Source organism: Chiloscyllium punctatum, chromosome 36 (genome assembly GCF_047496795.1).
Source record: "Chiloscyllium punctatum isolate Juve2018m chromosome 36, sChiPun1.3, whole genome shotgun sequence".
NCBI classification, from domain to species: Eukaryota; Metazoa; Chordata; class Chondrichthyes; order Orectolobiformes; family Hemiscylliidae; genus Chiloscyllium; species Chiloscyllium punctatum.
In genome coordinates this window covers 73075599-73091054 of record NC_092774.1, presented here as the reverse complement: position 1 = coordinate 73091054, position 15456 = coordinate 73075599, and the positions used below count along the sequence as shown (strand labels likewise).

At 47.8% G+C, this 15456-nt stretch overlaps 1 protein-coding gene and 1 long non-coding RNA gene across 4 annotated transcripts in view; one reads left to right on the top strand and one right to left on the bottom strand.

The window, feature by feature from the left end:
- The window catches only part of LOC140460663 (uncharacterized), a 52010-nt gene extending 50243 nt beyond the window's left edge, over positions 1 to 1767 (top strand). For all 3 annotated transcript variants that reach the window (XM_072555279.1, XM_072555277.1, XM_072555278.1), the window contains one exon: positions 8 to 1767. In XM_072555279.1, coding sequence (XP_072411380.1) covers positions 344 to 1687 — 1344 coding nt within the window. In that variant the 5' untranslated portion in view covers positions 8 to 343 and the 3' untranslated portion in view covers positions 1688 to 1767. The remainder of the gene's footprint in view (positions 1 to 7) is intronic.
- Positions 1768 to 3668: 1901 nt separating this feature from the next.
- LOC140460691 (uncharacterized) lies at positions 3669 to 15456 on the bottom strand. Its single transcript, XR_011954288.1, has 3 exons — positions 15249 to 15456; positions 9927 to 10889; positions 3669 to 4024 (listed from the first exon to the last, which is right to left on the bottom strand). It is a non-coding gene; the product is annotated as an uncharacterized lncRNA (long non-coding RNA).

Genomic DNA, 15456 nt, shown 5'->3' with positions numbered 1-15456 from the left:
CTTACAGACTATCTGAAGACAGAAGTTTCAAAGTCAACAGATAAAGGGCTTATGTTCAAAATGTTGATTCTCCTGCTTCTCTGATGCTACGCTTTTCCAGCGATGCAGTTTTTGACTCTGACTCTCCAGCGTCTCCAGTCCTCACTTTCACGTCAGTGTCTGACAGTTACTCAGTCCATCAGGACCACAACAATTTTCAACTATGATTCTGTGAGAAGGAGCACTGGTTGAAAGACCCTATTGTTGCAGCGCACTGAGTGTGGAGCCTGAAACAACTCTACTGCCTGGAAAGAAGAATTCATGGCAGGGTTGTACACGTGTGTGTGCAGCTGAAGCTTCGGCCATGGAGAAACCCGAGGAAACACAACCTGTTGAGAAACCATGGAATTGTGGCGACTGCGGGAAGGACTTCTGTGTCCCATCTGTCCTGGCGGCTCATCAGTGCAATCACACTGGGAAGAGGCCATTCTCCTGCCCCGAGCGGGCAAAGGGCTTTACTTGCTCCTGTGTCCTGCTAGCCCACCAGCATATACACACTGGTGAGAGGACGTTTTACTGCTCCGTATGCGGGAAAGGGTTCACTTGGGTGGACAACCTCCAGACCCACCAGCGATGTCACGCAGGGGAGAGGCTCTTCAGTTGCCATGAGTGTGGGAAGGCCTTCAGCAATTCCTCCATTCTGCTGGCCCATCAGCGGGTCCATACGGGAGAGAGGCCCTTCAGCTGCCCCGAATGCGGGAAGGCCTTCAGCGACTCCTCCAACCTGTTGAGGCACCGGCGGGTCCACACGGGGGAGAGGCCGTTCAGCTGCCCAGAGTGTGGGAAGGCCTTCAGGAAATCGTCCCACCTGCTGGCCCATCAGCAGATCCACACGGGGGAGAGGCCCTTCAGCTGCCCAGAGTGCGGGAAGGCCTTCAGCTATTCCTCCTCCCTGCTGACCCACCGGCGAATCCACACGGGGGAGAGGCCCTTCAGCTGCCCAGAATGCGGGAAGGCCTTCAGCTATTCCTCCTCCCTGCTGACCCACCGGCGAATCCACACTGGGGAGAGGCCCTTCAGCTGCCCAGAGTGTGGGAAGGCCTTCAGGAAATCGTCCCACCTGCTGGCCCATCAGCGGGTCCACACGGGGGAGAGGCCCTTCAGCTGCCCAGAGTGTGGGAAGGCCTTCAGCAATTCCTCCAACCTGCTCTCCCATCAGCGGGTCCATACGGGGGAGAGGCCCTTCAGCTGCCCCAAGTGCGGGAAGGCCTTCAATAGGTCCTCCAACCTGCTTGCCCATCAGCGGGTCCACACTGGGGAGAGGCCCTTCAGCTGCTCCAAGTGCGGGAAGGTCTTCAGGAGTACCTCCACCCTACTGAGACACCAGCGGGTCCACACGGGGGAGAGGCCTTTTGCCTGCTCTGAGTGTTGTAAGGCCTTCAGCAATTCCTCTGACCTGTTGTCCCACCGGCGGGTCCACACCAGGGAAAGGCTATTCAGCTGCCCCGAGTGTGGGAAGGGGTTCACCCGCTCCTCCAACCTGCTGGCCCACCAATGGGTTCACACCGGGGAGAAGCCGTTTGCCTGCCCTGATTGTGGGCGGAGGTTCACATTGTTCTGCAACTTGCGGAGGCACCAGCGGGGGCACCAGTGCATCCAACAATCAGATTCCACCAGTGACACTGCTGTGGGTCACCCCCAAGGCTGAACCTCCTGCCCATTCTGACAGTGGGTGCAGTGAGCTTTTTTTTGTTTTGTGCTGGACTCGCACCACCCTCTTCCCCTCCCCCCCCCCCCCCCCCCCCAACAAGCCCACCTACATGGCTCAGGGGTGGCATGGTGACTCCGTGGTTAGCACCACTGCCTCACAATGCTGACCTGGGTTCAATTCCACACTCGGGGTGACAGTTTGTGTGTAGCTTTCACGATGCCCCACCCCGCCCCAGCACGTCTGTATGGGTTTCCTCTGAGTGCTCTGGTTTCCTTCCCATGGTCTAAAGGTGTGCAGGTTAGGATGGATTGGCCCATCTAAATTGTCCCATAGTGTTCAGGGATGTGTAGGTGTGGTGCATTACAGGGGTAAATGTAGAGGGATAGGGGAATGGGTCTGGCTGGGTTACTCTGCGGAGGGCCAATGTGGACTTGTTGGGCCAAAGGGCCTGTTTCCATACTGTAGGGAATCTATTCTTTCAAAAAAATTCCTCCAAGCAATATTGATAAAATATGCCGAGTTGGACAAAGTATCCCGTCAAGTTTGAGACAAACCCAGAGTTGAAGAAGTCACATGACACCATGTTACAGTGCAACAAATTTACTTGAAATCACAAGCTTTAGGAGCATTGCTCTTTCATGAGTGCTGCTCCTTCATCACTTAATCTGGCGCCATGTGACTTCTGACCTTGTCCACCCCAATTCAACACCAGCACCTCTGCATCAGAGTTGACGAATGAGATTGGATTTTATTCGGCCTGATTTAGTGAGATGTTCATTTGGAAACTCAAAACTGTCGGACCGACAAAGAGATGCGAATCATAGAGTCCCACAGCAGGAGACAGGCCCTTCGGCCCAACATGGTCCACGCCGAACAAACTGTCCATCAACACTAAGCCCATTTCCCTGCACTTGGCCCGTTTCCTTCCATACCTTTCCTATCCACGTATTTGTCCAAATGCCTTTTTAAATGTTGTTAATCGACCCACCTCAACCACTTCCGCTGGCATTTCATTCCATATGTGTACCACCCTCTGCGTAAAAAGAAACATTGCCCCTCACATTCCCTTTTATTCTTTTTCCTCGAACCTTAAACTGATGCCCTCTAGCCCTCACTTCCCCAACCCTGGAGTAAAAGTCTGAGTGCATTCACCCTCTCACGATCTCTTCACTTCTCTCAGGCCCTCTCTCAGTCTCTAATGCTCTAAATAAAAATATCTTAGCTTGTCCAACCTCTCCCTTTTACATAGACCCTTGAATCCTGGTAACATCCTTGTGTATGTCTTCAGCACTCTTCCAAGTTTAATAACATATTTGTTATAGACACTGCCCTGTCTACATATTTTGTTGGAAATATAGGACCTAATCCAAACTGGATAATCTGGCTGATGGGGCAGGAAACCACTTCCTTTCTTGAGAGACAAGTCTCCTGGAAAGAACTGGCTGGCTGACTGATCTACTGACCCTCACAGTGCCCCACTACCCTCAGTTATCTGGAGGGAGTCCACACATTTGCCTAAGGTGGTGGTTGAAACCTTTATCATCTTTGGGATGGATCCCCATTCATTCCGTGCTATGGAGTCATGCAGCCTGGAATCAGACCAACCAGTCCATGATCCCGAACTAAACTAGTGCCACCCATCTGTTCCTGGCCTGTATCCAGTTTGTTAATAGTTTTGTTCAACGTGAGAGTTGGACAAATAAATAGCTGATTGTTGATTTTAAAGTGTTGGGGATTTATTCTTATCACTAGAGACATTTACACCACTTTTAATGCTAATTTTACAGATTATTAGGTGACATAGTCCTCTGGGTGTTTCTGTTTGAGAAAGGTGGTGCTGTCAGCCTTCGCTTTATAAGAGTATTGACGTGATGTACTGCTGAATGCAATGGAGTCAACATGAATCCCAGCCCCTCTCTGTGGTTGTGGGTGAATCGCCTTAATTTGGCTCTGAACTCAGAAACTGCACACAATTAACTGCTGAAACAATGATTTACACTTTATTGTATGTAGCAACCAAAAATAAAACTCCTCAAGTAACCAAGTTCAACCTCACAATTTGGCTATCACCCAATTGATGGCAGAATTTAACTGAGTTTCCACCATAAGAATCTGTCTCTGGAAGTGTCCAGGGATTCAATGCAGCATTCTTCTTCCAAGTACTGCTGCCACATCATTCTGAGGTTGAACTCTGGTGGAGATTCCTCGCTTTCAAATCTGTGATGTGATGCTTCTTTCGATTCTAACACCACCTCCCCACACTTCTGGATTTCTCCGGTCTGTCGTTTACCTTCTTATCCTCGAGGTTTAGTGGTTTGCTTGGTACAGCCTTTCCTGCAAAAAAACCCCTTTACGTCAGGGCCTTCCTTCCACAGACAAACTTAATTGTCCTTTTGTCATGAGCTTATTAAACACTTAGCTCATCTGTCCCAGGAAACAGCTTGTTGTTTTGCGTCCTTCTTCCCAGGGATGGTTAACTAGCAGAAATTAGGCCATTCAGCCCATTGAGTCTGCTCCACTATTCAATCATGGCTGATACGTTTCTCAACCCAATTCTCCCCGTAACCCTTGATACTTTAGAATGATTGAGTCTACTCCACCATTCAATGGGCTGAATGGCCTAATTCCTGCCTCTGAGGTCTTCTGATGTAGCAGTTTCTCAGTGGCCGTTTTGTTTCTTGGTCCAGAAAGAGTACCTGCTGACTCAGGGAATTTGGAAAGTTCTGCAGTTTAAAGGACCACGCCACATTCCCATCTGCCTCCGCCTGAGATACTGGCAATTCCTAAGATCCTTTGATATCCCTGAAAACAATCGAGGTGTCTGGAAATCTCTGCTGCTACTCTGGAACAGAAGGATTATGGGGAGAAAATTCAGAAATCTGATGTGCAAAGAGACTATGGAGTTCTACTCCAGGATTCTCTCAACGTAAACTTGCAGGTTGAGTCAGTGGTTAGGAAGGTAAATATTTTGATCAGATTTGAATATAAAAGCAGGGATGTACTTCTGAGGCTCTGGTCAGGCCACAATTGGAGTACTGTATGTAGATTTAGGCCCCATATCTCAGGAAGGATGTACTGGCCCTGGAACATGTTCTGACGTGGTTCACAAGAATGGTCCAGGAATGAAGACTTTAACATATGAAGAACATTAGAGGAGTCTAGGTTTATACTTCATGGAGTTCAGAAGGATGAGAGGGGATCTAATTGAAACCTACAGAATAATGAATGGCGTGGATGTTGGGAAGATGTTTCCATTCGGAGGAGAGACTAGAACCTGAGGGCTCAGCCTTCGCGTCAAGGGACGACCCTTTAGAACAGAGGCAAGAGAAACTTCTTAAGCCAGAGTGTGGTGAATCTATGGAATTCACCGCCACAGAAGGCTGCGGAGGCCGAGTTACTGAGTATATTTAAAACTGAGATAGATCGGTTCTTGAGTATCAAAGGGTTCAAGCGTTACGAGGAGAATGGGGTTGAGAAACGTATCAGCCGTGATTGAATGGCGAAGCAGACTCAATGGGCTGAATGGCCTAATTTCTGCTCCTATGGTCTTATGATATGCTGATGTGTGGAGGGGTGAGGAGGGGGAAAAAAAGAGATGAAGAGAGAAAGGCAGTTAAGGTGAAGCTCGATAGAGACGAAGAAAATATAAGAATTGTATGATAAATGGCAGAACACATAGGAGCACTGGCATACAGAGGGATCTGGGCATATAGATCCGTGGAAGTGGTAATGCAGGTCGGCACGGTGGTCAAGAAGGTACACTTACACTAAAGGAAGCGTGCTGAGTTACATTACAGCTGTTTATTCTGCACACCTGCGTTCGATTTTAGTGTCAGGCAACTATCTGTGTGGAGTTGGCAGATTGTCCCTGCACCCCACCTCCCGTGTCTGTGTGGGCTTCCTCCGGGTGCTCCGGCTTCCTCCTACAATCCAAACTTGTATAGGTTAGGATTAGCGAAGCGTCCAGTGAGAGGCAGGTTAAGTTGGATCGTCTGTGTGTCAATTGCCCCAATGTTCAGGGATGTGAAAGTTCGGTACATTAGTCAGGAGTAAATGTCGATAATGGGGGTAAGAAAACGGGACTCCACGTGTTAATCTTTAGAGGGCCAGTGTTGACTTGTTGGGCTGAATGGTCTGTTTCCATGCTGGAGGGATTCTGTGATAGTCAGAGGTGTTTTTTTCCCTGCAAAGTGGAAAAGTCAACTAAAAGAGGTTCAAGGTGAGAGGGGGACTGTTTGGGGGAGAAGTGGTGGGGGTGGGGAATTTACACAGAGGGGTGGTGGGTTTCTGGAATGCACTGCCAGTGCAGGTAGTGGAAGCAGGCACCTTAACAACATTTAAGACGCATGAACGGGAGGTGAACAGAGGAACAGAAACTAAACATGGGCAATAAATAGCAGATCTAAGTAAGGATTAAGAATTAGCACAGGCTTGGAGGTGGTGCCTAAACTAAATAAGAACGGCCTGTGATTGTGCTGTATTGTATTGATACAGCTTTCCCCCACTATTTGAAAGTAGAGTGTTCCTTTCATAAGCCGAAATGGCCTAAAGCAAAGAAGCAATTACCATGAATTAATTTATATTATGCCTTTCTTTGTAAAAGCGACAATCCTCTTCAAATTTCTTTCTGTTTGTGAGAACAGGTATTAATGTAGGTCTTTTGTAAAAGTGAAGTAGTGTAAAGTGAACTTACGAAAAGTGGGGGATACCTTTATGTTGATGGAGGGAAGATGGGGGGCAATGAAGAGGGGTGGATGGAGGCTCCGGTGGAGAATAAGCACAGAGACCAATTGAGCAGCTTGGCCTGGCCCTGTGCTGGAGACTCAGTGGGATAGAGACAAATGTATCTATTTCAGGTATACCTGCAGTATGCTCCATCCAGGATAAAAAAAAATGTCCTTCATCTGCTTCAGCATACAGGGCAGATGAGCAGTTTCTCCCCGGTGTGGACCAAGAGGTGATGCGACTGAGTGGAGCCTTTCCCGTGCTGAATGCAGGTGAATGGCCGCTGCCCGGTGTGCAAATGCTGATGAATATCGCGCAGGCGGGGAAGGGAAACCATTCCTACACTCCCTGCATTTTCATGATTTCTCCATGGTGCAGGTGTCCTCATATTTCTCCAGGTTCAACAATCAGTTGTAACTCACTCACACTTACAGCATATGCGTGGTGTTACTGGTGAACCCTCTGATCATTGGAGGACTCTCTCAATCAGTCTGTAAAGCATGTTCCAGTCACGACTCTGGTGTGTGGGTATGTGAGACTCTGAGTTTCCAGTCACACTGACGTTTAAAACCTAACAAGGCAGGCAGACCTTCTCCCCTTTGTTTTCAAGGCCATCAATATCCAAGTCCTGGTGAATCAAGCAACTGTCAGACTTGTTTGGTCTGAGATTTCTGCCTCTAAATTCTTCTCTTGCAATCTCTTTCCACAGGAATATTACAAAGGTAATCGCTGTCAGTCCACAATCAAAAATCAGAACACACAATTCTAGTTTCTGTGGAACATTCTTTCCTCTCTTAATACCCAAGATCTTTGTGTTGATCTATATGTAAATGTATACAGCAGGGTAATGTGGTGGATTGCATACTCCATGAAGAGTTCACTCAAGTTGCTGAATGAACATCTATCGTGCGGTATTGACGTTCTTACTGAAGATATACAATATTCTGCAGTACAAAATTATGAGCCCAGAAACACTGCAAATCATGCTTTTAGAGCCATAAACATTCCATCAAATATGTAACATATACCCCAGACTTATCTGTCTTATATTAACGCACGGTTGTCTTACATTTCCAGAAGACTCAGATTTAAGTTTTAAGTGTGACTTTTTGTAAAAGAAGCTGTCTTTTGGACTCCTTCCATGCTATACTGACTCTATTACTGGAAATACATCCATACAACCAGGATTCATGGATCAACGACGTGAGGCTTATCTTTACTCTCTTATAATTTTCTGTTGCATAAATGTTTCGACAAATGCTTTTCACTAGTCACAGAGTCAGAGACATAAAGCACAGAAACAGATCCTTCAATCTAACTTGTCCATGCTGACCAGATATCCAAAATTAGTCTAGTTCCATTTGCCATCACTTGGTCCATATCCATCTAAACCCTTCCTATTCATATACCCATCCAGATGCCTCCACCACTTCCTCTGGCAGCTCATTCCATACACTCATCACCCTCTGCAAAAAAAGGTTGACTGCAAGGTCCCTTTTAAATTTTTCCCCTCTCACCCTAAACCTATGCCCTCTAGTTCTGCACTCCCCCTATCCCAGGGAAAAGACCTCTTCTACTCACCCCGTCCACACTCCAAGTTTTTATAAACCTCTTTAAAAAAACACACACTCAGCCTGCGATGCTCCAGGGAAAACAGCCCCATCTTATTCAGCCTCTCCTTGTAGTTCAAACCCTCCTACCCTGGCAACAGCCTTGTGACTCTTCTCTGAATCCTTTCAAGTTTCACAGCATCCTGCCTATAGGCGAGAGACCAGAATTGCACACAATATTTCAGAAGAAGCCGATTGAAACTGACATTTGCAGAGTCTGCTCCCTGCTTGGATTCATAATCTCTGCCTCCCGTTGCTGCAAGTGAACAGTGCTTCCCCCCCTTCTCTCTCCCTCCCAGGATAAGGAATGGAAAGGTGGACACATTGCTTCATTCCCAGATTTTGCGCAGAATCCCCCCCTCCCCCCCATTGTCTGAATGCACAAGTTGGACCATGAGCTTCTGAAGCTACTGCTGCTCCTCTCTCTCTCTCTGAATGAAGATTGAGCTTCACCCCAGACTGCAACTTCCTTTCTCTGTCCAAGCATCTGTGAGCACAGCACATTTTTGTTGAAGTAAGGCATCTTTCCTGAATGTTACAATTAAAAGGGTGTCTTCCCCCTGATATTCAAAGGGATGGTAAGTCAGAGAAGGACCACGCCTTGTGTTGTGTGGCATGTGTGACAGTTGCAACAGGATGTCCCAACTCCTATGCTCAATTCAAAGTTTGTGAGAAGATTTGTAGCTCGGGTGCTCGTTGTGATTGTGTTTGCCGAGCTGGGAATTTTTGTTGCAGACGTTTCATCCCCTGTCTACGTGATATCCTCAGTGCTTGGGAGCCTCTTGTGAAGTGCTTCTGTGATGTTTCCTCCGGCATTTATAGTGGTTTGTCTCTGCCGCTTCCCTTTGTCAGTTCCAACTGTCCGCTGCAGTGGCCAATATATTGGGTCCAGGTCAATCTGTTTGTTGATAGAATCTGTGGATGAGTGCCATGCCAGAGAACAGCCAGGGAATTCCGAGACGCATGGCCTCTCGGCATTATTCCAGTACCACATTTTTCAACTCTGATCTGGGACAAGGTGTGTGGTGTGGGGGAAGGGGAGGGGAAATAAGGAAACTGATGAAATCTACATTGATCCTATGTAGTTTGTGGGTCCCAAGGCAGAAGACGAGGTGTTCTTCCAACAAGTATCAGGTTGCTAGAGCTTGAAGGGGGAGGCAGCAGAGTACTTGCGTGTCCTTGACGGATTGGGAGGGGGAGTTAAAGCGTTCAGCCACAAGGCGGTGGGGTTGTTTAGTTTTGGTGTCCCAGAGCTGTTCCCTGAAATGTTCTGCAAGTTGGCGTCCAGTCTCCCCAATGTGGCAGAGACCACATCGAGAGCAATGGACGTATAAATAAATCTTATAAACAAATTGTACAAATCTTAGATTGCCAGAGTTATTTTCTTTAATTAAGTTAAAGAAAATTTTAATTAAATTGGGTGAGTACATGAAACGGTTTGTTAGTCAGACTCAAGTCATCATCCTCAAATGAGACAATGCCATTAATATCAGTGAACTGCTTTTTTGTAAGAACCACAAGTTCTTGATTTATTTTCACAACTTACTGATATTCACATCTGCACATTCAATGTCAAACTCTGACATCAGAAATGACATGACACCATTATTTTTTTCTTACAATAATCCAACAAACAAATTAATAACACAGTGAATACCAAGTCTCATTAATATAAAATTAAATTTGACCAAATAAAATGTAAAATCGAGATGTGAAATAACAAATGGGGGAAGGGCAGGAGGCAAGAAATGCAGCATCAGAGAAGGTGCTCCTCCAGGGAGTGTATTTTACCAACTACAACTGCTCAATATAAACAAACACTCTGACATGATCCTCCGGTTTTAATGTAAACCATAGCCCCATACAGTAGGTACCATTTAAATAAGTTAATAGATACAAGCCTTGAGCAAATCCAGCCTCCAGCCGGACCCCCCGCTTCTTGGAGCTCGGACCTTCCTCCAGCTCCGGGGGGTTGTTGAGCTCCTGGGCTCCGGCCGCCGCCGAAGAAGCCGCGGGCGCCGGCTCTCTCTCCTCCACCGCCGACATTTTTAATTTGTTTTCTCGTTCACCCGGTAACCGTCACCTCCCCCTTCCCGGGCCCCGGAAATTATACAAAAATAAACAATAAACCCCCCACCACCGGGGACTGTCTCCTTTTCTTCACAACTTTTGTTTGAAAAGTTCCGGGGCTTCAATTTGAAATGTATTTTAAAGGTATTTTCTGAGGTAAACGATGCCTGTCTGCCCCCCTCCCTCCGTCAGAAACCGCCCGCTGAGTCGATGAGAAAACCGCAGCCTCGCGCCGCCATCTTTGTTTTTCTTCTTCTTTCCGTCTCCTCCTTCAGTGACGCGCGTCATCCGAGCCCCCTCCAATCAGAGCGCACCTTACTCCACCTGACCAATGGCGGCCGGCTTTGCAGTTAAAAAGGCTGCCACAACCCGGAATGTCACTCTCCGATTCGGCCGCCCCGACCGCAGCCTTTGGGATTGGCGGAGAGGTTCGCAGGCCCTTCACTGTCCCCGCCCCTTTACTACAATGGGCTCGAGGGGTTCAGGAGGAAGGTGTTCTCACTCATTCATTCAACAGGAGATGGGCTCAATTTACTGTAATGGCCTGTGGGGGTACAGTGGTCATGTCTATGTTGAGGAGGAAGGTGTTTCCTCTCATTCAACAGAAGAGGACCTATTTACTACAGAGGTTTTTTTTGTGATGCAGCTGTAGTCTCCCATAGAGCCCTGAGGCTCAGGTTTAAATCCCACTGCTCCAGTATGTGTAATAACATACTCAATTTTTTTCAGTCATAAGTTACACAACTATAGTCCAACACGTCTATTTGAAATCGCACCCGCTTGGAGCGTAGCCTCTTCATCAGGTGAAGACATGGAAAACAAAACGTACAGGAAAGAGAATTCAGATAAATGGTCAGCCATGGATGGTGATGAAAGACAGAGCATCTCAACAGTCAATTACCTATTCCCATTCCTATTTCTGATCTTCTTCATACATGATAAGTTGTATATTTTCCAAACATTAATTTTATTTCCATGGTTTAAAAATGAATATTTAAGAATGGTCAGTTTATTCTTTCTCACTTGGGCACATTGTGACCCACAACTATTTAGACACCACTGTTAATATCATAGCCCCTCTCATGAGATATCAGAGGAACAATTCATAAACAAAATTTGACACTGAGTCACTCGAGTAGACACTTGAACAGAGAAAGCACCCGACAGATATTGGGAATCTTAAGGTTATTGAAGTGAAATGTTAAGAAGAGAAGGTGAACACCCCCAATAGGGAACTCACCTGACTGACCTAATTATAATCACCACAGTATCCAGTGCTACTCTTCACCGAACACTGATTACTTTCCTTTTCAGTTTAATGATCCAACTATCTTTTGAATGCCATAATTGAATCTGACTCCAACACACTCTCGCAGACCATTCCAAAGGTCGAAGATTTTCAATCATTAATGAAATATGTTCTGGATCGCTCCCAAAACACAATTCATATGGATCTTGCTTCAAATCATTTGCAGTAAGTTCTTCACATGGACAAATTTGCAGCTCAGAGCATTTGTTTAAATTTGATATCATATTGGGGAGGCACAGTGGTTGGCATTGCTTCCTCGCAGCACGAGGGACCCAGGTTCAATTCCAGCCTCAAGTGAATGTCTGTGTGGAGTTTGCATGTTCTCCCTGTCTGCATGAGTTTCCTTCCACAGTCCAAAGATGTGCAGGTTAGGTGGATTGACTATGCGAAATTGCTCTGTGATGTGTAGGTTATGTGGATTAGTCATACTAAATGCAGGAGAATGGGGTGATCCTGGGTGGGATGCTCTTTGGTGTGTCAGTGCAGGCTCAATGGGACAAATGGCCTCTTTCTGCACTGTAGGGATTTTATGATCTCTGTCTGATTTCTTGCACATGTTACTTTCTGAAAGGGACATTTTACTGTCATGTTCAGTATTGCAGTCTCTATATTTTCATACATACCTCTAAATTAGGTTTGAATGAAATCCCCCCATTTCACTGTATTTTAGCTAATATTCCCCCCCACCCCTTCCATTCCTTATTCATTTTTACATGACCTATGTTATGATCCCCTCCTCTTTATATATATTAGTGTAGACAAGCTAAATCTAGTTACCATGTCCTATCAACTGGACTGTGGATCAGTTTGGAGCAGGTCCTATATCTCTGAACAACATAGGTGGATAGAGTCGAGAGTGTGGTGCTGGAAAAGCACAGCAGGTCAGGCAGCATCCAAGGAGCAGGCGAATTGACGTTTAGGGCATAAACCCTTCATCAGCAATGAGGCTTGTGTGCCGGGAACGCTGAGAGATAAATGGAAGGGGGGGTGGTGTTGGGGAGAAGGTAGCTGAGAATGCGATAAGCAGATGAAGATGATTGGTCGGAGAGGAGGGTGGGGCGGATAGATGGGAAACGTGATGGACAGGTCAGGAGGGTGAGTGGAGGCTTGGGGCTGTGATAAGGTGGGGGGGGGGGAAAAAAAGAGGAGGAGGAGGAGGATACATGAGGAAACGTTTGAATTCCACATTGAAATAAGAGGTCTTCTTCCTCCAGGCGTCAGGTGGTAAGGGTTTGGCGATAGAGACAGCCCAGGACCTCAATGATCTTGATGGAATGGGACGGGGAGTTGAAGTGTTCAGCCACAGGTTTGTGGGTGTCCCAGAGTGGTTCTCTGAAACAATCCACAAGTTGGCGTCCTGTCTCTCCGACGTAGAGAAGACCACATTGGATGCAATGGATACAGTGGATGTCGAAGTAAATTTCTGTTAGATGTGGAAGGATCCTTTGGGGCTTTGGATGGAGGTGAGAGGAGTGGTATGGACACATGTTTTACACTTCCTGTGGTGGCGGGGAAGGGGCCGGGAGTGGGGTGTGGGCTGGTTGTGGGCACACGGACCTGACGAGGGAGTCGCAGAGGAAATAGCTTCTCTGGAATGCTGGTAGGGGTGGGGAGAGAAAAATATACCTGGTGGTGGGGTCCGTTTGTAGGGAGCAGAGGCTAATGTGATGTATCCGGAGGTTGGTGGGGTGGAAGGTGAGGACGTTTGGGGTTGGGTTCTGTCCTTGTTCCATTGGGAGGGGTGGGGTTCAAGGGCGGTGTTGTAGGATGTGGAGATGATGTGCTGGAGGGCATTGTCGACCACGTGGGAAGGGAAATTGCGAACTTGGAAGGAGGAGGCCCTCTGGGATTTTCTACGGTGGAATTGGTCATCCTGGGAACAGATGCGGCGGAGGAATTGGGAATAAGGGATTGCGTTTTTACAGGAGGTGGGGTGGGAGGAGGTGGAATCTAGGTAGCTGTGGGAGTCGGTGGGCTTGTAGTAGATGTCCACGGTTAGTCGGTAGCCAGAGATGGAGAGGTCCTGGAAAGGGAGGTGGTCCACGTGAATTTGAGGTCGGGGTGAAAGGTGTCGATAAAGATGATGAACTGTTCAAACTCCTTGTGAGAGCATGAAGTGGCACCAATATGGTCATCGATGTACTGGAGGAACAGGTGTAGCTGAGGAAAATGGACTGTTCCACGTTCCCGACAAAGAGGCAGGCATAGCTGGGTCCCATGCGGGTGCCCATGGCTACCCCTTTAGTTTGGTACATTGGTTTGGATGCCATCTGAGGTTTGAGCGGATCACTTCAGTGGGAACGTGCAATCCCGGGCTCAGTGAGCAGCACTGCAAGCAAAGCTCACAGAATCCTACAGGGAAACAGGCCCTTCAACCCAACAAGTCCACACTGACCCTCTGAAGAGTAACCCACCCAGACCCATTCCCCTACCCTATTCGTCTACATTACCCCCTAAACAATACACTGCACCTACATATCCCTGAACACTCTGGGACAATTTCGCTTGGCTAATTCACTTGCCCATGTTTGGATTGTGGGAGCACCAGAGGAAACCCTTGCAAACATGGGGGGAGAATGTGCAAACTCCACAAAGACAGTCACCCTGAGGGTGGAATCGAACCCTGGTCCCTGGCGATGTGACACAGTGGCACTAATTACTGAGCTACTGTGCCACCCGTGAGCCAACCTGGGGTTGGGGGAAGATGGGAGGGATGTGGGGGTGCTGTCTCGCAGAAAACAAAGAGAGCTCGCTGACGCTCCCACTGCACCCACTGTCAGAACGGGCAGGAGGTTCATTCCTGGGGGTGACCCTCATCAGTGTCGCCGGCGGAATCTGCTGGTGCCCCCTCTGGTGTCTCTGCAAGTTACTGGACGACGTGAACCTCCACCTGCATTTGGGGCAGGCAAACGGCCTCTCCCCAGTGTGGACCCGCTGGTGGTCCAGCAAGTCAGAGGAACGTTTAAACTGTTCCCACACTCAGGGCAGGGGAATGGCCTCTCCCCGGTGTGGACCCGCTGGTGCCTCAGCAGGGCAGAGGAATTACTGAAGGCCTTCCCACACTCAGAACAGATGAAGGGCCTCTCCCCAGTGTGGACCCGCCGGTGGGAGGATTTGCTGAAGGTCTTCCCGCACTCAAGGCAGGGGAAGGATCTCACCCCAGTGTGGACCTGCTGGTGAGCCACGAGGTTAGAGGCCTGGGCAAAGCTCTTCTCACACGCGGGGCAAGAGAATGGACTCTCCCCAGTATGGATTCACTGGTGGGCCAGCAGGTTGGAGGAGCTGGTAAAGCCCTTCCCGCACTCTGGGCAGGGGAATGGTTTCGGAATGTCAGCCGGTGACAAGCAGTGTCCCGCAGGGTTCAGTGTTGGAGCCACAGCTGTTCACATTATATATTAATGATCTGGATGAAGGGACTGGGGGAACTCTAGCGAAGTTTGTCGATGATACGAAGTTAGGTGGACAGGCAGGTAGTACTGAGGAAGTGGGGAGGCTACAGAAGGATCCAGACAGTTTGGGAGAGTGGTCCAGGAAATGGCTGATGGAATTCAACGTGAACAAATGCGAGGTCTTGCATTTTAGCAAAAAGAATAAAAGTATAGACTACTTTCCAAACGGTGAGAAAATTCGTAAAGCCAAAGTACAAAGGGATCTGGGAATGCTAGTCGAGGATTCTCTAAAGGTCAACATGCAGGTCGAGTCCGTGATTAAGAAAGTGAATGCAATGTGGTCACTTATCTCAAGAGGGTTGGAATATAAAACCACCGTTGTGCTACTGAGACTTTATAAAGCTCTGGTTAGGCCCTATTTGGAGTACTGTGTCCAGTACTTCTGGTCCCCACACCTCAGGAAGGACATACTGGCACTGGAACGTGTCCAGCGGAGATTCACACGGATGATCCCTGGAATGGTTGGTCTAACATATGAGGAATGGCTGAGGATCCTGGGATTGTATTCATTGGAGTTTAGAAGATTAAGGGGAGACTTAATACAGACGTACAAGATAATACATGGCTTGGAAAGGGTGGACGCTAGGAAATTGTTTCCGTTAG